The sequence below is a fragment of the Crinia signifera genome, chromosome 6 (assembly GCF_055691185.1).
Source record: "Crinia signifera chromosome 6, ASM5569118v1, whole genome shotgun sequence".
NCBI lineage: Eukaryota > Metazoa > Chordata > Amphibia > Anura > Myobatrachidae > Crinia > Crinia signifera.
In genome coordinates this window covers 18,738,197-18,761,718 of record NC_139222.1, presented here as the reverse complement: position 1 = coordinate 18,761,718, position 23,522 = coordinate 18,738,197, and the positions used below count along the sequence as shown (strand labels likewise).

Sequence of the window (23,522 nt, the reverse complement as noted above, 5' to 3'; positions counted from 1 at the left end):
CAGTCTTTTGAATAAATACATCTGTTTTTACCATCAAAATCCATCCACCATAAACGAATAAATGACGAAAGAATCAGGTTCCCAGCCACTACTTCACCTTTATCACCTCCACTCGCCCGGGTTTTTGAGGGATACGTGTTCTTTAGATGACAAACTTTGAAAAACAAAGGGTCTGTATAGCTGGTCTCCTGGCTCCACAAAAACACAGACGCGCGTTTCGGATCTATGCTGGTCCTTTTTCAAATTGAGAAAGTCATTCCTCAGAAACAGCTTGAGAAGTCGATGCTCTTGTCTCTGCCTCTGCGCCGTCGCCTTTCTCAGTCTGGGGGAGCAGGGTTAGTGCATGGAGGATACGCTGGAACGGGTTTTCGGTGCCAAAAGTCTTTCTCCATATAAACTCCTGTAAGTAGGAGTCTAGCTGATGGTGCGCAGTGCCTCTTTGGCGTTTATTGCGCCACTTGCAGGATCCCCAATAGCCGCTCGATGTTCTGGGTGTAGAAAAGCCACTGACGACTCCTCCGTCTGCGGCAGGTTGAAGAGTGAGCTTTTTCAGCAGCCATGACTGAAATGGGTCTGACTCTCACAGAATGGAACAGCTGACTGACTACGCTAACTGCATACCGCTCAATCTACCAGCTGACTGACTATGCTACGCTGTCAGCGGGAACACTACGCTGCATCTGACAGGGACGCTGGCTACACTGAGCAGCCGCGAGAACAAGATGCTGTTTCTGACAGGGACGCTACTTCTAACTACGATGACACTGACACCTCTCAGACCTGCGGATGCCCTGTGCGAGGACCAGGCCGGCAGTTGACAACCGTTTACGTCAGCTGTCCGCACTTGCATCACCTGGCAATTTGCATGGGAACGCCCATGCAACTCTGGCCGTTCCCATATGCAAATTGCACAGCCCACCCCCTCTACGCCCCCCCACCCGGACTCCTGTGTGCGAGCGCTGTTGGCACTCGCACACAGCGGCTGCAAATGCGCATATAAACCTCTGCGCAGTCGTAAACAAACGGTTGCAGATGCGCGGGGGGACTGATTGAATCTGAATAACCCCCAAGATGTCTGTACAAAAAAGGCTGCATCAGCACTGAAATATAAAAACAAACCAAAATTCCATTGAATGTTACATTTATTAAGGGAGACAATAAAGAAAGTCATTATATAGTAATGTATTTATCAAGTGCCAAAAGGTCTATTAGATCAGCACCAAATGTTACATCGAAATAAATCTAAATATGACTGGCAATAAAATAAGTGTTGAACAGTGTAATAAAAAAGAACATATGTTTCCGGTTTCCAACTTTTTTTCTGAACAGTGTAATAGAATAAAAGAATCACAATAAGATACACATAGATATACAGTCCACCATTGCCTACAGATGGTAAACCATGTACAATGTTCTGTCTAGAACACAGTGATGTCAAAACCTTTCAGTATTTGTCTGTGGTGTCTGTGTTATTTAAAGAATGAATTCCTCATATCAGTTTACTTAAATTGCTTTTCTCCTATGTGAGTTTTAAGGTGTTTAACAAGACCCGATTTCTGTGTATAACCTTTCCCACACTCAGAACAAGGAAACGGCCTCTCACGCGTGTGACTTCTCTGATGTATATTAAGAGCTGTTTTCTGTCTAAAACATCTCCCACACTCAGAGCATGGAAATGGTTTCTCACCCGTGTGACATCTCTGATGTCTTTCAAGAGCGGCTTTCTGTGTAAAACATTTCCCACACTCAAGACATGCAAATGGTTTCTCACCCGTGTGACTTCTCTTATGTGCAGCAAGAGCTGATATCTGTCTAAAACATTTCCCACACACAGAACATGAATACGGCTTCTCACCCGTGTGACTTCTCTTATGTGTAGCAAGAGCTGATGTACGTGCAAAACATTTCCCACACTCAGAACATGAAAATGGTTTCTCACCTGTGTGACTTCTCTCATGTGTAACAAGATTCCCTTTATTTGTGAAACATTTCCCACACTCAGAACATGAAAATGGCTTCTCACCTGTGTGACTTCTCTCATGTGTAACAAGATTTGATCTACTTGCAAAACATTTCCCACACTCAGAACATGGGAATGGTTTTTGCTCCATGTGACCTCTCTGATGTACAGAAAGAAGTGATTTATGGGTAAAACATTTCCCACACTCAGTACATGAAAATAATAACTCACCCGTGTGACGTCTATTATGTATAATGAGTTGTGATTTATGTGCAAAACATTTCCCACACTCAGAACATGCAAATGGTGTCTCACCTGTGTGAACTCTATTATGCCTAATGAGATCGGATTTATGTGAAAAACATTTTTCACACTCAGTGCATGAAAACGGTTTCTCGCCTTTGTGAAGTCCAATATGTCTAACAAGATGTGCTTTATTTGCAAAACATTTCCCACACTCAGAACATGTAAATGGTTTCTCACCTGTGTGACTTCTCCCATGTGTAACAAGATGCACTTTATTTGTGAAACATTTCCCACACTCAGAACATGAAAATGGCTTCTCACCTGTGTGAAGTCTCCTATGTCTAATAAGATCTGATTTATGTGTAAAACATTTCTCACACTCCGAACACGGAAATGGTTTTACACCCGTATGTCTTTTCTCATGTGTAACAAGTCTTGATTTATGTGTAAAATATTTCCCACATTCAGAACATGAAAATGGTAACTCACCTGTGTGAAGTCTATTATGTGCAATTAGTAGTGATTTATTTACATAACATTTCCCACACTGATTACATGAAAATGGCTTCTCACCTGTGTGAAATTTCCCATGTCTAACAAGATCTGATTTCTGTGCAAACCATTTCCCACACTCGGAACATGGAAATGGTTTCTCACCTGTGTGACCTCTCTGATGTATTATAAGATGTGATTTACATTTAAAACATTTACCACACTCAGAGCATGGAAATGGCCTCTCACCTGTGTGACATCTCTGATGCGTAACAAGCGCTGATTTCTCTACAAACCATTTCCCACACTCGGAACATGGAAATAATTTCTCACCTCTGTGTCTTTTCTCATGTTTAACAAGATTTGATTTCTGTGTAAAACATTTCCCACACTCAGAACATGAAAAAGGTGACTCTCCTGTATGAATTTTATGATGTGACACAAGTTGTGATTTACATTTAAAACATTTCCCACACTCAGAGCATGGAAATGGCCTCTCACCGGTGTGAATTCTCTGATGTATAACCAGCGCTGATTTTTCCATAAACATTTTCCCACACTCGGAACATGGAAGTAATTTCTCACCCGTGTGTCTTTTCTCATGTTTTCTCAGATTTGATTTATGTGTAAAACATTTCCCACACTCAGAACATGAAAACGGTAATTCTCCTGTGTGAAGTCTATAATGTATAATGAGTTGTGATTTACGTTTAAAACATTTCCCACACTCAGAACATGGAAATGTATTTTCACCTGTGTGACTACTCTGATGTTTTAAAAGATCTGATTTCTGTGTAAACCATTTCCCACACTCAGCACATGAAAATGGTTTCTTACTTGTCTGACCTATAGAACATGATAATGTCTTATCTACTTTAAGAGCTGTAATGGATGTGACACTATCAGGGGAACATATCTCAAGACAAGCAGGAACAGATGACATATGTGCACTCAGTTCTGAATTGGTTACTGGAGTAACAGAGATTTCTCTTGGGGAAAGTTGTGTGATGTCACCATCTGGTAATAAAGAGAGACGTTTCTCTGAGGTATTCATCTTGCATTGTCTGTCTGCAAAGAATAAAATAAATATATGGAAATATTAAAACTTTCCTTATAATGATACATTTTCTATAGACTGAAAGGTCCTAAAATTACCATGTTTTAAATTCAATACGTTTCATAGTACAAATTTTAACTCATTGACATTTTAAACATTTGCTAGCATTATAGTACAGCCATAGTCAGAAGTTTTGAGAATAACGTAAATAATACTTTTCAGCCTCAGTTTTTATGAAATTTGCATATACTGCAGAATGTCAGAGTGAAGATAAATAGCAAATTAATTACAAATTCCCTTTTTGCCAGTACAATGAACTTCATCCTAAAAACATTTCCTCTGCATTACATTCCTGCCACAAAAGGACCAGTTGACATCATGTCAGTGATTCTATTGTTAACACAGGTGAGAGTGTTGGCAATGGCAGGGCTGTAGATCTTGGTTGCCATGCAAAGAAACAAGTGCAGTCATCATTGCTTTGCACACAAAGGGCTTCACAGGCAAGGATATTGTTGCTAGCAAGATTGCACCTCAATCAACAATTTATCGGATCATCAATAACTCAAAGAAGAGAGGTGTATTAGTTGTGAAGAAGGCTTCAGTTAGCTCCAAGAATGTCCAGCAAAGCACCCAGGACTGTCTCCTGAAGTTGATTCAGCTGTGGGATTGGGGCACCGCCAGTGCAGAGCTTGCTCAGGATTGGCAGCAGGTAGGTGTGAGTGCACAGTGAGGCAATGACTTACGGAGGATGGGGTGTTGTCAAGAAGGACAGCAAAGAAGCCACTTCCCTCCAGGAATAATATCAGGGACAGGCTGGTATTCTGCAAATGGTACAGTGATTGGACTGTTGAGGGTTGGGGGTAAAGTCATTTTCTTTGATGAATTCCCTTTTAGATTGTTTGGTGCATCTGGAAAAACACTTGTCCGCAGAAGGAAAGGCAAGTGCTACCATCAGCCCTGTCTCATGCCAACAGTAGAGCATCCTGAGACCATTCATATGTTGGGTTGCTTCTCAGCCAAGGCAGTGGTCTCACTCGCAATTTTGCCTAAGGGCAAATCCACGAATAAAGAATAGTACCAAGGGGGCGTGGCCTAGCATCCAATGTGGGCGGCCACATAGAGACTGAGCTCTCAGCCCATTTTGCACTATGTAACAAATACAATTCTCTGGGAACTGCATCCCCACTCCATCGGGTGTCAGGCCTTAAGAATGCAGTGGTGGACGCCATTTCAAGCCTTAGCCTGGATTTGTGTGCCGATTTGCGGGAGACTGACGAAACCCCCCCAAGGCTGGCCGGAGGACAGGGACCATTTCCTTGCCATGGTTCCCGAAGATCACTCTGATACACCTGCTCTTGGTGATTGTCAGACATCCAGACAATTTATCTACTCAAGTCCCTTCCTACTCGATCGGAACTTTCTTCTATAGCAGATTGTGAATGACTGGAGTGGAGATTACAAGATGTGGTACATGCTGAAGTCTGATTGCACACACCCAGGTAGCTGTATCAGAGGTAGCTGTATCAGAGCTTTGGAGGATCACAGTTGCATCACAGGAACGATGCCGCCCGTCTTCCAAAGGAGACTTCCCTTGTGGGTACTTCTCCAACAGCCCTGAGAATGAGACCGTAGGAGTTGCTATTTTAGTTGCACGCAATCTTGCTATGAGATGGTAAAAGGAGCCTCCGTTGTCGCTCAACCTGCCTTTCCTGAGAGGGACTTCCATAGTATCCATGATTACTCTGACGGTGCATTAGTAATTGAAAGAGATCTTAACTGGGTACTGGACCCTTCCCTGGATTCTTCCACCTATGCCCAGTACTCAGAAGAACTCCAGCGCACAGTTAGAAGGGCTTCGATGAGCACAAGCTGGTTGATATGTGGCATACACAACACACCACCACACAAGACTTACTCTACTCAACACCACACAAGGACTGTGTCCCTGACTATTCGCTCCTCTCCCCCCTTGATCCAAGTCTTAATAATGGCACCTCAATGAATTGTTGCTCCAGGATTCATACTGTAGGCAGCAAGTCCAGGAACCCTTAGAAACTTACATTGCCATCAATGATTTACCCAACATCTCCTAGGTTACAGTATGGGAGGCACAGAAGTGTGTTCTAGGAGGTAAACTCATTCAGATGTGGTCATTTTACAAAAGATAACGCTTAGCACAATGTGACAGCATACTGCATGGGATCCGGGCCCTAAAGTTCCTTCACAGATCCTCCATTTCTGCTGAGTCCCTGCAGTTACTTTCGGATGCTCGTCGGGCCCTTAATGCACTCACGTCTGACAAAATTATATGAGATGGCCGACGTGCCGGAAATGTTTTGTCTAGTGGGGGAACAAACGCGGAAAACTGCAGGCCCAGACAATCCGTTCTCAGATGTTCTCCTCTTTTATTACCAAAATAAGATCTCCTACAGGGCCATTTACTTATTCTAATAAAGACATTGGGCCAGATACACTAAGCTTCAAAAGTGATAACATAAAGAGTGATAAACAGCCAGCCAATCAGCTCCTACATGCCATGTCACAGACTGTGTTTGAAAATGTCAGACAGTAGCTGATTGGCTGGTTTATCACTCTTGAAGCTTAGTGCACCTGGCCCATTAGCTTTTAAATCCTATTACCCCCAATGATATCGTTTATCTGGCTCTGGGGCAGATTTGACCACCCTCTCTGAGACAGACATAGCGGCTCTTGACGAACCCTTTCCACGTGATAAATTAGATGCAGTACTGAAGTCTACGCCAAATTGCAATATTCCAGGCCCTGGTGGGTGCTCTGTAGCTTATCATAAGAATTTGGGAGATGTCTTCTCTTTCCCCTGTTGTTACGGGCATTTAACAAGGTTTCCGAAACGTCTCCCTTCCCTCCATCAGTTCCTCGTAGCCCATATAAGGGTTGTTCCGAAGGAAGGTAAATACCCTACCCAATGTCCTAGTTACAGACCTATATGCCTTGTGAATATGGATCTGAAACTTCTTGCCAGTCTAATCCATACAGATCAGGTGGACTTCATCCCCGATTGAGAGGCTAAGGAAAACACCACTGTGGTCCTATGTTCTGTCCACAGATGCCAAGAAGGCATTCGACAAGGTTGATTGGGATTATTTGACAGTTGTGTTGGAGCACTTGGGTCTGGCCCAGGTTAGTCTCCAGCGAATCCATTCCCTTTCCTCCTCTCCCGCAGCTCAGATACAGATCAATGATCTATAATGGCACATGTAAGGGCTGCCCTTTGTTCTGGTGTTTAGATTATGTATGGAGGCCTTGGCGAGGGACATTCAACAGATTAAAACCTCTCTTAGATGAAGAACAATGGTGTGGTGAAAATGAATGTCTTGCCCCTTGTGCAGACTCTGCCTATGGAAAGCCACCCATTCCTGGTTTACGTCACTACACCACATTGTAATGAGGTCCTCCGTAGACACAAGCATCTAGGTGGTTTACAGCTACCTCACTTTCTTTCCTATTTCCACACAGTACTAGGCACAAGGGGTTTGGGCTGGTCCAGGATGGGAGATACAAAACAGTGGGTCCATACAGAACTTTGTCCCTTTCTGGTGAGGCTCATGGGGTCTCCTGGTTTTCCACCTTACCCATGTCCCGTCACCCGTTGTTAGGTCCTACCCTCTCCTGCTGACATCGGCTCTTCACCCAACCAATCTTATCAACTACCCCGTTCCCTTCTGACTCCGCTGTTTGGCAATCCGGCCTTTCCCCGGGACGTCTCGCACTACTCGTTTCAGTTGTGGAGCTTGGAGGGGAATTTGAAGGTGAACCAATTTGGTGGATTCCTCTGCCATTATGACCTTCCCATCCCAATGGGTCTTGTCTAACAGGAAAATATGGAGATTCTTCCAGCTTCAGCACTTTCCCACGGGACATGGACCAAGAACGCAGGCTGCCGTGGGCTTACCCCATTAGAATCCATGTCCCAGTTGTACCCATCACGTCTGCGGTCTTCTACCTAAATATGTTATTGACAACCTCTTTGATGCCAAACCTAAATGTATTAATGATTGAGATTCAGACCTTCAGGTCCTGGTTGGGGAAGATGATCGTCCTGAGATATTCAGCAACACCCTTTCTATATATGCAGTATCTACAATATTGGCCTGGTGCCCTCTCAGGTCTGAAGCAGCACAATATAAAGCAGTGAAAGAAATCATTGTCTCTCACGGGACTTTATACATGCAAAATAACAACTACGGAGTCGTCCTCCTTTCAACGTTTGGGTGCTTCCACCTTTATCAAGAAAATGTTCTGGAAAAAGATGGAATCCATAAAATAGTTTGTTATAGAATATTACATATAACTATATCTAGGGCTGGAAAACCAAATTGAAGTCTTATTGGGTGTGGAGAGGGAGAGGGCTGGTAACACACAGTGACATGATGTGAGGGGAGACCAGGAGTATAATAGGGGCTGATTGCTCCTGATGTATGAGATACACCAGAGAGTGTGGGGAGGAGACTGGTCAGATATCTGGGCTGGTAACACAGTGACATGATGTGAGGGGAGAGCAGGAGTATAATAGGGGCTGATGGCTCCTGATGTATGAGATACACCAGAGAGTGTGGGGAGGAGACTGGTCAGATCTCTGGGCTGGTAACACACAGTGACATGATGTGAGGGGGAGAGCAGGAGTATAATAGGGGCTGATGGCTCCTGATGTATGAGATACACCAGAGAGTGTGGGGAGGAGAAAGGTCAGATCTCTGGGCTGGTAACACACAGTGACATGATGTGAGGGGGAGAGCAGGAGTATAATAGGGGCTGATTGCTCCTGATGTATGAGATACACCAGAGAGTGTGGGGAGGAGACTGGTCAGATATCTGGGCTGGTAACACAGTGACATGATGTGAGGGGAGAGCAGGAGTATAATAGGGGCTGATGGCTCCTGATGTATGAGATACACCAGAGAGTGTGGGGAGGAGACTGGTCAGATCTCTGGGCTGGTAACACACAGTGACATGATGTGAGGGGGAGAGCAGGAGTATAATAGGGGCTGATGGCTCCTGATGTATGAGATACACCAGAGAGTGTGGGGAGGAGAAAGGTCAGATCTCTGGGCTGGTAACACACAGTGACATGATGTGAGGGGAGAGCAGGAGTATAATAGGGGCTGATGGCGCCTGATGTATGAGATACACCATAGAGTGTGGGGAGGAGACTGGTCAGATCTCTGGGCTGGTAACACACAGTGACATGATGTGAGGGAGAGCAGGAGTATATTAGGGGCTGATGGCTCCTGATGTATGAGATACACCAGAGAGTGTGGGGAGGAGACTGGTCAGATCTCTGGGCTGGTAACACACAGTGACATGATGTGAGGGGGAGAGCAGGAGTATAATAGGGGCTGATGGCTCCTGATGTATGAGATACACCAGAGAGTGCGGGGAGGAGACTGGTCAGATCTCTGGGCTGGTAACACACAGTGACATGATGTGAGGGGAGAGCAGGAGTATAATAGGGACTGATGTCTCCTGATGTATGAGATACACCAGAGAGTGCGGGGAGGAGACTGGTCAGATCTCTGGGCTGGTAACACACAGTGACATGATGTGAGGGGAGAGCAGGAGTATAATAGGGGCTGATGGCTGCTGATGTATGAGATACACCAGAGAGTGCGGGGAGGAGACTGCTCAGATCTCTGGACTGGTAACACACAGTGACATGATGTGAGGGGGAGAGCAGGAGTATAATAGGGGCTGATGGGTCCTGATGTATGAGATACACCAGAGAGTGTGGGGAGGAGACTGGTCAGTTCTCTGGGCTGGTAACACACAGTGACATGATGTGAGGGGAGAGCAGGAGTATAATAGGGACTGATGGCTCCTGATGTAGGAGATACACCAGAGAGTGTGGTGAGGAGACTGGTCAGATCTCTGGGCTGGTAACACACAGTGACATGATGTGAGGGGGAGAGCAGGAGTATAATAGGGGCTGATGGCTCCTGATGTATGAGATACACCAGAGAGTGTGGGGAGGAGACTGGTCAGATCTCTGGGCTGGTAACACACAGTGACATGATGTGAGGGGGAGAGCAGGAGTATAATAGGGGCTGATGGCTCCTGATGTATGAGATACACCAGAGAGTGCGGGGAGGAGACTGCTCAGATCTCTGGGCTGGTAACACACAGTGACATGATGTGAGGGGAGAGCAGGAGTATAATAGGGGCTGATGGCTCCTGATGTATGAGATACACCAGAGAGTGCCGGGAGGAGACTGGTCAGATCTCTGGTAACACACAGTGACATGATGTGAGGGGGAGAGCAGGAGTATAATAGGGGCTGATGGCTCCTGATGTATGAGATACACCAGAGAGTGTGGGGAGGAGACTGGTCAGATCTCTGGGCTGGTAACACACAGTGACATGATGTGAGGGGAGAGCAGGAGTATAATAGGGGCTGATGGCTCCTGATGTATGAGATACACCAGAGAGTGTGGGGAGGAGACTGGTCAGATCTCTGGGCTGCTAACACACAGTGACATGATGTGAGGGGGAGAGCAGGAGTATAATAGGGGCTGATGGCTCCTGATGTATGAGATACACCAGAGAGTGTGGGGAGGAGACTGGTCAGATCTCTGGGCTGGTAACACACAGTGACATGATGTGAGGGGAGAGCAGGAGTATAATAGGGGCTGATGGTTCCTGATGTATGAGATACACCAAAGAGTGTGGGGAGGAGAATGGTCAGATCTCTGGGCTGGTAACACACAGTGACATGATGTGAGGGGGGAGCAGGAGTATAATAGGGGCTGATAACTCCTGATGTATGAGATACACCAGAGTGTGTGGGGAGGATACTGGTCAGATCTCTGGGCTGGTAACGCACAGTGACATGATGTGAGGGGAGAGCAGGAGTATAATAGGGGCTGATGGCTCCTGATGTATGAGATACACCAGAGAGTGCGGGGAGGAGACTGGTCAGATCTCTGGGCTGGTAACACACAGTGACATGATGTGAGGGGGAGAGCAGGGGTATAATAGGGGCTGATGGCTCCTGATGTATGAGATACACCAGAGAGTGTGAAGAGGAGACTGGTCAGATCTCTGGGCTGGTAACACACAGTGACATGATGTGAGGAGGAGAGCAGGAGTATAATAGGGGCTGATGGCTCCTGATGTATGAGATACACCAGAGAGTGCGGGGAGGAGACTGGTCAGATATCTGGGCTGGTAACACACAGTGACATGATGTGAGGAGGAGAGCAGGAGTATAATAGGGGCTGATGGCTCCTGATGTATGAGATACACCGTGACAGAGGAGGGTGCAGGATAAGAGGCCGCTGTAGTGACAGAGGAGGGTGCGGGATAAGAGGCTGCTGTAGTGACAGAGGAGGGTGCGGGATAAGAGGCTGCTGTAGTGACAGAGGAGGGTGCGGGATAAGAGGCTGCTGTAGTGACAGAGGAGGGTGCAGGATAAGAGGCCGCTGTTGTGATAGAACAAGGAGAATATGTGACTCTGTAATAAGAGATTATTACTGACCTGTGTTGGTATCTGTAGGGATTTCCTCCTCCTCACACTGATCATCACTTACAGATAGACTTTCTTCTCCGTCTATATCTTCTGCTTTATCATCAGTCATATCTTCCCCCTAAGTCACCCACAAAACAATAATATAAGTTTAGAAATGCCTTTTTTTAATTGAATTTACTTTCAGTAGAATAATTCCAGTAAATAAGACAAACACAGCTTCCATATAGATCATATAGTGACAGTCACTTTGGTACATGGAGAAATCCTAAATTCCCCCTACCTGATCCTCCTGTGGGGAGATGTGATTTTCTTCTGTACAGTGCTGGGAATTAGGAGGAGTCGGACATCTTTCTGAAGTATCTCGGTTACTTGATACTTCTGTAAGAGACACACAGTGAGTGCATTGTTCCTATGTAACTACCAGGAGATTTAATAGGTGATCTGCATTTAAGTAATATAAGGATTCCTCTTACCTACTGGTGTAAGGGGCCAGTGATTCTCCATCATCACGTCCTTGTACAGACCCTTGTGTTCCTCTATATACTCCCACTCCTCCATGGAGAGATAGACAGCGACATCCTGACACCTTATAGGAACCTGACACAGACAATGATACAGTCATCACCCAGACACATCCCCCGGTGTTACTGTATAATATCCCATTCCCAGCAGTCACCTCTCCAGTCACATCCCCAGGTGTTACTGTATAATGTCCCATTCCCAGCAGTTACCTCTCCCGTCACATCCCCCGGTGTTACTGTATAATGTCCCATTCCCAGCAGTCACCTCTCCCGTCACATCCCCTGAAATTACTGTATAATGTCCCATTCCCAGCAGTCACCTCTCCGGTCACATCCCCTGGTGTTACTGTAGAATGCCCCATTCCCAGCAGCCACCTCTCCGGTCACATCCCCTGGTGTTACTGTATAATGTCCCATTCCCAGCAGTCACCTCTCCGGTCCCATCCCCCGGTGTTACTGTATAATGTCCCATTCCCAGCAGTCACCTCTCCGGTCACATCCCCCGGTGTTACTGTATAATGTCCCATTCCCAGCAGTCACCTCTCCAGTCACATCCCCCGGTGTTACTGTATATTGCCCCATTCCCAGCAGTCACCTCTCCGGTCACATCCCCCGGTGTTACTGTATAATGCCCCATTCCCAGCAGTCACCTCTCCGGTCTTATCCCCCAGTGTTACTGTATAAAATCCCATTCCCAGCAGTCACCTCTCCAGTCACATCCCCTGGTGTTACTGTATAATGCCCCATTCCCAGCAGTCACCTCTCCGGTCACATCCCCCGATGTTACTGTATAATGTCCCATTCCCAGCAGTCACCTCTCCGGTCACATTCCCCGGTGCTACTGTATAATGCCCCATTCCCAGCAGACACTTCTCCGGTCACATCCCCCGTGTTACTGTATAACATCCCATTCCCAGCAGTCACCTCTCTGGTCACATCCCCCAGTGTTACTGTATAATGCCCCATTCCCAGCAGTCACCTATCCGGTCACATCCCCTGGTGTTACTGTAGAATGTCCCATTCCCAGCAGCCACCTCTCCGGTCACATCCCCTGGTGTTACTGTATAATGTCCCATTCCCAGCAGTCACCTCTCCGGTCCCATCCCCCGGTGTTACTGTATAATGTCCCATTCCCAGCAGTCACCTCTCCAGTCACATCCCCCGGTGTTACTGTATAATGTCCCATTCCCAGCAGTCACCTCTCCAGTCACATCCCCCGGTGTTACTGTATAATGTCCCATTCCCAGCAGTCACCTCTCCAGTCACATCCCCCGGTGTTACTGTATATTGCCCCATTCCCAGCAGTCACCTCTCCGGTCACATCCCCCGGTGTTACTGTATAATGCCCCATTCCCAGCAGTCACCTCTCCGGTCACATCCCCCAGTGTTACTGTATAATGTCTCATTCCCAGCAGTCACCACTCCAGCAGTCACATCCCCCGGTGTTACTGTATAACGTCCCATTCCCAGCAGTCACCTCTCCGGTCACATACCCCGGTGTTACTGTATAATGCCCCATTCCCAGCAGTCACCTCTCCGGTCTTATCCCCCAGTGTTTCTGTATAACATCCCATTCCCAGCAGTCACCTCTCCAGTCACATCCCCCGGTGTTACTGTATAATGTCCCATTCCCAGCAGTCACCTCTCCGGTCACATCCCCCGGTGTTACTGTATAATGCCCCATTCCCAGCAGTCACCTCTCCGGTCACATCCCCCGGTGTTACTGTATAATGTCCCATTCCCAGCAGTCACCTCTCCGGTCACATCCCTCGGTGTTACTGTATAATGTCCCATTCCCAGCAGTCACCTCTCCGGTCACATCCCCCGGTGTTACTGTATAATGTCCCATTCCCAGCAGTCACCTCTCCGGTCACATCCCCCCAGTGTTACTGTATCCCCCGGTGTTACTGTACCCCATTCCCAGCAGTCACATCCCCCGGTGTTACTGTATAATGTCCCATTCCCAGCAGTCACCTCTCCAGTCAGCAGCTGGTTGATCTTGTTGGTGATTTCCAGGATCTTCTGCTCATTGTCTCTCATATCTATCGGTGAGTGAGGTGGAGGCACCGGGATGTGGCTCTGGGTCCTGCGCAGTCCTTCTAATTCAAGGGGACAGCAACTTGGTATCTCATGCTCTTCGGATGTTTTCTTCACTACTGTGTAATCCTGTGTATTGGAAAATACACTTGTAATGCATACACCACCAGATCCCCTCACCTCCCCAGTCATGTCCCTGTATTATTACTATAGATATAAGTGATGTCACAGTGACAATCCCAGATCCCCTCACCTCCCCAGTCACGTCCCTGTATTATTACTATAGATATAAGTGATGTCACAGTGACACTCCCAGATCCCCTCACCTCCCCAGTCACGTCCCTGTATTATTACTATAGATATAAGTGATGTCACAGTGACGCTCCCAGATCCCCTCACCTCCCCAGTCACCTCCCTGTATTATTACTATAGATATAAGTGATGTCACAGTGACACTCCCAGATCCCCTCACCTCCCCAGTCACCTCCCTTTATTATTACTATAGATATAAGTGATGTCACAGTGACACTCCCAGATCCCCTCACCTCCCCAGTCACGTCCCTGTATTATTACTATAGATATAGTGATGCAACAGTGACACTCCCAGATCCCCTCACCTCCCCAGTCACGTCCCTGTATTATTACTATAGATATAAGTGATGTCACAGTGACATTCCCAGATCCCCTCACCTCCCCAGTCACGTCCCTGTATTATTACTATAGATATAAGTGATGTCACAGTGACACTCCCAGATCCCCTCACCTCCCCAGTCACGTCCATGTATTATTACTAAAGATATAAGTGATGTCACAGTGACACTCCCAGATCCCCTCACCTCCCCAGTCACGTCCATGTATTATTACTAAAGATATAAGTGATGTCACAGTGACACTCCCAGATCCCCTCACCTCCCCAGTCACGTCCCTGTATTATTACTATAGATATAAGTGACGTTACAGTGACACTCCCAGATCCCCTCACCTACCCAGTCACGTCCCTGTATTATTACTATAGATATAAGTAATGTCACAGTGACGCTCCCAGATCTCCTCACCTCCCCAGTCACGTCCCTGTATTATTACTATAGATATAAGTGATGTCACAGTGACACTCCCAGATCCCCTCACCTCCCCAGTGATATCCCTGTATTATTACTATAGATATAAGTGATGTCACAGTGACGCTCCCAGATCCCCTCACCTCCCCAGTCACGTCCCTGTATTATTACTATAGATATAAGTGATGTCACAGTGACGCTCCCAGATCCCCTCACCTACCCAGTCACGTCCCTGTATTATTACTATAGATATAAGTGATGTCACAGTGACGCTCCCAGATCCCCTCACCTCCCCAGTCACGTCCCTGTATTATTACTATAGATATAAGTGACGTCACAGTGACGCTCCCAGATCCCCTCACCTCCCCAGTCACGTCCCTGTATTATTACTATAGATATAAGTGACGTCACAGTGACACTCCAAGATCCCCTCACCTCCCCAGTCACGTCCCTGTATTATTACTATAGATATAAGTGACGTCACAGTGACGCTCCCAGATCCCCTCACCTCCCCAGTCACCTCCCTGTATTATTACTATAGATATAAGTGATGTCACAGTGACGCTCCCAGATCCCCTCACCTCCCCAGTCACGTCCCTGTATTATTACTATAGATATAAGTGACGTCACAGTGACACTCCCAGATCCCCTCACCTCCCCAGTCACGTCCCTGTATTACTATAGATATAAGTGACGTCACAGTGACGCTCCCAGATCCCCTCACCTCCCCAGTCACCTCCCTGTATTATTACTATAGATATAAGTGATGTCACAGTAACATTCCCAGATCCCCTCACCTCCCCAGTCACATCCCTGTATTATTACTATAGATATAAGTGATGTCACAGTGACACACCCAGATCCCCTCACCTCCCCAGTCACGTCCCTGTATTATTACTATAGATATAAGTAATGTCACAGTGACGCTCCCAGATCTCCTCACCTCCCCAGTCACGTCCCTGTATTATTACTATAGATATAAGTGATGTCACAGTGACGCTCCCAGATCCCCTCACCTCCCCAGTCACGTCCCTGTATTATTACTATAGATATAAGTGACGTTACAGTGACGCTCCCAGATCCCCTCACCTCCCCAGTCACGTCCCTGTATTATTACTATAGATATAAGTGACGTCACAGTGACGCTCCCAGATCCCCTCACCTCCCCAGTCACGTCACTGTATTATTACTATAGATATAAGTGATGTCACAGTGACACTCCCAGATCCCCTCACCTACCCAGTCACGTCCCTGTATTATTGCTATAGATATAAGTGATGTCACAGTGACGCTCCCAGATCCCCTCACCTCCCCAGTCACGTCCCTGTATTATTACTATAGATATAAGTGATGTCACAGTGACACTCCCAGATCCCCTCACCTCCCCAGTGATATCCCTGTATTATTACTATAGATATAAGTGATGTCACAGTGACGCTCCCAGATCCCCTCACCTCCCCAGTCACGTCCCTGTATTATTACTATAGATATAAGTGACGTCACAGTGACGCTCCCAGATCCCCTCACCTCCCCAGTCACGTCCCTGTATTATTACTATAGATATAAGTGACGTCACAGTGACACTCCAAGATCCCCTCACCTCCCCAGTCACGTCCCTGTATTATTACTATAGATATAAGTGACGTCACAGTGACGCTCCCAGATCCCCTCACCTCCCTGTATTATTACTATAGATATAAGTGATGTCACTGTGACACTCCCAGATCCCCTCACCTCCCCAGTCTTGCCCCTGTATTATTACTATAGATATAGGTGATGTCACAGTGACACTCCCAGATCCCCTCACCTCCCCAGTCACGTCCCTGTATTATTACTATAGATATAAGTGATGTCACAGTGACGCTCCCAGATCCCCTCACCTCCCCAGTCACGTCCCTGTATTATTACTATAGATATAAGTGATGTCACTGTGACGCTCCCAGATCCCCTCACCTCCCCAGTCACGTCCTTGTATTATTACTATAGATATAAGTGATGTCACAGTGACGCTCCCAGATCCCCTCACCTCCCCAGTCACGTCCCTGTATTATTACTATAGATATAAGTGATGTCACAGTGACGCTCCCAGATCCCCTCACCTCCCCAGTCACGTCCCTGTATTATTACTATAGATATAAGTGATGTCACTGTGACGCTCCCAGATCCCCTCACCTCCCCAGTCACATCCCTGTATTATTACTATAGATATAAGTGATGTCACAGTGACACTCCCAGATCCCCTCACCTCCCCAGTCACGTCCCTGTATTATTACTATAGATATAAGTGATGTCACAGTGACGCTCCCAGATCCCCTCACCTCCCCAGTCACGTCCCTGTATTATTACTATAGATATAAGTGATGTCACAGTGACACTCCCAGATCCCCTCACCTCCCCAGTCACGTCTCTGTATTATTACTATAGATATAAGTGATGTCACAGTGACACTCCCAGATCTCCTCACCTCCCCAGCCACGTCCCTGTATTATTACTATAGATATAAGTGATGTCACAGTGACACTCCCAGATCCCCTCACCTCCCCAGTCACGTCCCTGTATTATTACTATAGATATAAGTGATGTCACAGTGACACTCCCAGATCTCCTCACCTCCCCAGTCACGTCCCTGTATTATTACTAGAGACAGGATTATATGCATTTGCATATTTGCATATGCATTCGCATATTTTGCGCATTCTCACTTGTTTTTGCATATTTTACCTAAAATCTAGTGATGGTGCATATTTTAGGACCCACCACCTTTCCACCCACAAATCAAAGCACTGATTTGCCCTCCAGCTGGCCAGGTTGTGGTAGAGTGTGCAGGCTGGGCCAATATGTGCGCAGTGTTGGGGACATTGCTCTAGGCTGCCAATCTATTTTAATAAAAGTCAGTTGGGGGAGGGCGGGGGTTATGCCACAAAGCTCCTGAACCTTTGCCTGCCCCTGGCCTGGGACTTTGCGCCAAGAGAGAGAGTTCTGCAGCAGAGGAGGTGGGTGGAAGGATTGTGATATCACGCGGCGCGGAGGAAACTCCGGGTCACAGTGAGCTTGCGGCGCAGGGAGAAAGACTTCCACTGCGCCGCTTTCACATGCTATCCTGACATTTGATCCATCTGCGCTGGAGATGAGGGTCCGTGTTGTTGATAACAGAAGAGCCTAGGATGCCGCAGTCTGCTGTAGCAGCCTGGAAGAAAAAAAGTCCTGTGTATAGCACTAGACATCTGCAGATGCTGTGGGCCTATTTTTGAGGTTTATTTGCAACTAATAGGATGCTGATTTTTAAATAAATAAGTTAAAAATGACTTTTTTTATTATTTAATGTAGCATATTTTAACACTTTTCATGCATATTTTAAGTATTTTTCATGCATATTTCAAGCTTTTTATATTGCATATAATCCTGTCTCTAATTATTACTATAGATATATATGAGGTCACAGTGACGCTCCCAGATCCCCTCACCTCCCCAGTCACGTCCCTGTATTATTACTATAGATATATATGAGGTCACAGTGATGCTCCCAGATCCCCTCACCTCCGCAGTTATGTCCCTGTATTATTACTATAGATATAAGTGATGTCACAGTGACGCTCCAAGATCCCCTCACCTCCGCAGTAACGTCCCTGTATTATTACTATAGATATAAGTGATGTCACTGTGACGCTCCCAGATCCCCTCACCTCCCCAGTCATGTCCCTGTATTATTACTATAGATATAAGTGATGTCACAGTGACACTCCCAGATCCCCTCACCTCCCCAGTCACGTCCCACTATTATTACTATAGATATACGTGATGTCACAGTGACGCTCCCAGATCCCTTCACCTCCACAGTCACGTCCCTGTATTATTACTATAGATATAAGTGATGTCACAGTGACGCTCCCAGACCCCCTCACCTCCCCAGTCACGTCCCTGTATTATTACTATAGATATAATTGATGTCACAGTGACACTCCCAGATCCCCTCACCTCCCCAGTCACGTCCCTGTATTATTACTATAGATATAAGTGATGTCACAGTGACGCTCTCAGATCCCCTCACCTCTCCAGTCACTTCCTTGTATTATTACTATAGATATAAGTGATGTCACAGTGACACTCCCAGATCCCCTCACCTCCCCAGTCATGTCCCTGTATTATTACTATAGATATAAGTGATGTCACAGTGACACTCCCAGATCCCCTCACCTCCCCAGTCACGTCCCTGTATTATTACTATAGATATAAGTGATGTCACAGTGACGCTCCCAGATCCCCTCACCTCCCCAGTCACGTCCCTGTATTATTACTATAGGTATAAGTGATGTCACAGTGACACTCCCAGATTCCCTCTCCTCCCCAGTCACATCCCTGTATTATTACTATAGATATAAGTGATGACACAGTGACGCTCCCAGATCCCCTCACCAGTCACGTCCCTTTATTATTACTATAGATATAAGTGATGTCACTGTGACGCTCCCAGATCCCCTCACCTCCCCAGTCATGTCCCTGTATTATTACTATAGATATAAGTGATGTCACAGTGACACTCCCAGATCCCCTCACCTCCCCAGTCACGTCCCTGTATTATTACTATAGATATAAGTGATGTCACAGTGACACTCCCAGATCCCCTCACCTCCCCAGTCACGTCCCAGTATTATTACTATAGATATAAGTGATGTCACAGTGACGCTCCCCGATCCCCTCACCTCCCCAGTCACGTCCCTGTATTACTACTATAGATATAAATGACGTCACAGTGACACTCCCAGATCCCCTCACCTCCCCGGTCACGTCCCTGTATTATTACTATAGATATAAGTGATGACACAGTGACGCTCCCAGATCCCCTCACCTCCCCAGTCACGTCCCTGTATTATTACTATAGATATAAGTGATGTCACAGTAACACTCCCAGATTCCCTCACCTCCCCAGTCACGTCCCTGTATTATTACTATAGATATAAGTGATGTCACAGCGACATATCCCAGATCCCCTCACCTCCCCAGTCACGTCCCTGTATTATTACTATAGATATAAGTGATGTCACTGTGACACTCCCAGATCCCCTCACCTCCCCAGTCATGTCCCTGTATTATTACTATAGATATAAGTGATGTCACAGTGACGCTCCCAGATCCCCTCACCTCCCCAGTCAGCAGGTAGATGATCTCCAGGGTGAGATTTAGTATCCTCTCAGTCATGTGACTCTGGTCCTTGTCCATCCTCAGGGAATCAGTGACGTGTCTCATCCTCATGTGATGTCTAGTAAACACTCTGGTTTACTCACCGCTCTGTTGTCTAGGAGTAAATATAATAATTACAATAAACACCACAGGCTGCTCTGCCTGTATAAAACAAATAATAGGACACCACAGGCTACTCCACCTTGTACAACAATAATAATAAAAGGACACCAGAGCCAGCTCCCCCTGCATAATTCTAATAATAACAGCACACCGTAGGCCACTCCCCCTGTATATTACTGATAACAGGACACCATAGGCTGCTCCCCCTGTAGAATACTAATGATAACCCTTTCACACTGACAAATATTTCCCGGTTTATTGTACATGAATGCGCAACAACCCGGGAAACTGGTCAGTGTGAAAGGGTCCTGGAAGATTGTCACGGGTCCCGGGGCAGTGTGAACGAGTATCCAGGTCGCATCCCTTTCACTGCACTGTAAAGGCACCACTGGGACACACTGACAACCCCCAGCGCGGCCCCGCCTCCCGATTACATCACCCGCATGGCCGGGCACCTAGTGTGAAAACGCTTGCAAGTGGGGTCGCAGCCAGGATTTTGTACCTGACTTGCAAGTGCTTTCCAGTGTGAGAGGGGTATAACAGGACACCACAGTGTGCTCCCCCTGTGCAATAATAATAACAACAACAACAACAGGACCTGTAAAATACTGATAACAGGACACCACAGGCCATTCCCCCTGTATAATACTAATAACAGAACACCACAGGCTGCTCCCCCTGTAAAATACTGATAACAGGACACCACAGGCTGATCCCCCTGTATAATACTAATAACAGAACACCACAGGCTGCTCTCCCTGTAGAATACTAATAACAGAACACCACAGGCTGCTCCCCCTGTATAATACTGATAACAGGACACCACAGGTTGGGAAGCGGTACATCTGTCAGAACAGACTTAGGTCTACAGTCATTAGGTCGACCCCGTAAGGTCGACTGTCCACAAGGTCGACAGGGTTAAAGGTCGACATGGTTTTAGGTCGACAGTCATTAGGTCGACATGATGTTTTCACTGTTTTTTGACCCGAATGTCGACACAGTTGGAGTCGAACCGCAGTATTCTGCTTCCACTGTAGAATACTGATAAAAGGACACCACAGGCTGCTCCCCCTGTAGAATACTGATAACAGGACACAGTACTTCTTTACTTTCACGGCGCCAGCATGGCGGCGCACGTCAGAGTCCCCTTGCGGGGCTCGCTTCGCTCGCCCACGCTGCGGGCTCGGTGGCTCGCCACGCTAATTAAAATCAACTCCATGCCAACATGGATAGTGGAGGTATGAACTATCCATGTTGGCATGGCGTTAACTTCGTTTATTTTACTTAGTTTGTGGCGAGCGTAACCCAGAAGTAGCGCGGCGCCATGCTGGCGCCGTGAAAGTAAAGAAGTACCCAGGACACCACAGGCTGCTCCCCCTGTAGAATACTGATAACAGGACACCACAGGCTGCTCCCCCTGTAGAATACTGATAACAGGACACCACAGGCTGTTCCCCCTGTAGAATACTGATAACAGGACACCACAGGCTGCTCCCCTTGTATAATACTAATAACAGAACACCACAGGCTCCCCCCACTGTAGAATACTAATAATAGGACACTACAGGCTGCTCCTCCTGTGGAATACTAATCACAGGGCACCACAAGCTGCTCCCCATGCAGAATATTAATAATAAGACACCACAGGCTGCTCCCGCTGTAGAATACTAATAATAAGACACCACAGGCTTCTCCCGCTGTAGAATACTAATAATAAGACACCAAAGGCTGCTCCTCCTGTAGAATACTAATCACAGGGCACCACAAGCTGCTCCCCATGCAGAATACTAATAATAAGATACCACAGGCTGCTCCCACTGTAGAATACTAATAATAAGACATCACAGGCTGCTCCCCCTGTATAATACTGATAACAGGACACCACAGGTTGGGAAGCGGTACATCTGTCAGAACAGACTTAGGTCTACAGTCATTAGGTCGACCCCGTAAGGTCGACTGTCCACAAGGTCGACAGGGTTAAAGGTCGACAGTCATTAGGTCGACATGATGTTTTCACTGTTTTTTGGCCCGAATGTCGACATGGACACAGTTGGAGTCGAACCGCAGTATTCTGCTTCCACTGTAGAATACTGATAAAAGGACACCACAGGCTGCTCCCCCTGTATAATACTAATAACAGGACACCACAGGCTGCTCCCCCTGTAGAATACTGATAACAGGACACCACAGGCTGCTCCCCCTGTAGAATACTGATAACAGGACACAGTACTTCTTTACTTTCACGGCGCCAGCATGGCGGCGCGCGTCAGAGTCCCCTTGCGGGGCTCGGAGGCTCGCCACGCTAATTAAAATCAACTCCATGCCAACATGGATAGTGGAGGTATGAACTATCCATGTTGGCATGGCGTTAACTTCGTTTATTTTACTTAGTTTGTGGCGAGCGTAACCCAGAAGTAGCACGGCGCCATGCTGGCGCCTTGAAAGTAAAGAAGTACCCAGGACACCACAGGCTGCTCCCCCTGTAGAATACTGATAACAGGACATCACAGGCTGCTCCCCCTGTAGAATACTGATAACAGGACACCACAGGCTGTTCCCCCTGTAGAATACTGATAACAGGACACCACAGGCTGCTTCCCTTGTATAATACTAATAACAGAACACCACAGGCTCCCCCCACTGTAAAATACTAATAATAGGACACTACAGGCTGCTCCTCCTGTAGAATACTAATCACAGGGCACCACAAGCTGCCCCCAATGCAGAATATTAATAATAAGACACCACAGGCTGCTCCCGCTGTAGAATACTAATAAGACACCACAGGCTTCTCCCGCTGTAGAATACTAATAATAAGACACCACAGGCTGCTCCTCCTGTAGAATACTAATCACAGGCCGCTTATTTCTCTCTGTGAGCTGCGGCAGCGTGACCTGCGGACTCACCTCGGGCAGTTACATACAGCCGGCTGCTCTCTCTGTCGAGTGTCGACGGAGGAGGACATTCACATTGCACAAACAGCTTCCGGTCTACATAGTGACGTCTGTCTACGTTTCCTGTATGGTCTTCCGATTTGTGCGTTCCAGGTGCGGTCCAAATGCCGGAAGTTGTGTGTGTAACTGTATAGAATTTTTATAGGTGATTTGTATGCTGGGGCCGGGTCGGTGCCTATTACTCCGCTGTGCCAGGCAGCAGCCAGTAACATATATTGTTGTATATGGAACACGCTCCTCGGGGTTCGGAAAAACAGTCCTGTTGGTTTTATTATACAAGGGGAGCAGACTGTGGTGTCTTATTATTATACAGGGGAAGCAGCCTGTGGTCTCTTATTATACAGGGGAAGCAGACTGTGGTGTCTTATTATTATACAGGGGAAGCAGACTGTGGT

General features: G+C 46.9%; 2 protein-coding genes across 2 annotated transcripts in view; both read right to left on the bottom strand.

Moving 5' to 3' along the window:
* The window catches only part of LOC146009536 (uncharacterized), a 783,885-nt gene that overhangs the window by 560,184 nt on the left and 200,179 nt on the right, over positions 1-23,522 (bottom strand).
* Positions 1,127-23,306, bottom strand: LOC146010009 (uncharacterized). The gene is made up of 7 exons (XM_083150768.1): positions 23,080-23,306; positions 20,012-20,165; positions 13,752-13,943; positions 11,730-11,853; positions 11,537-11,634; positions 11,266-11,374; positions 1,127-3,766 (listed from the first exon to the last, which is right to left on the bottom strand). The coding sequence occupies exons 2-7, from the start codon at positions 20,120-20,122 to the stop codon at positions 1,500-1,502; spliced, it is 2,901 nt and encodes a 966-aa protein (XP_083006894.1). The 5' UTR covers positions 20,123-20,165; positions 23,080-23,306; the 3' UTR covers positions 1,127-1,499.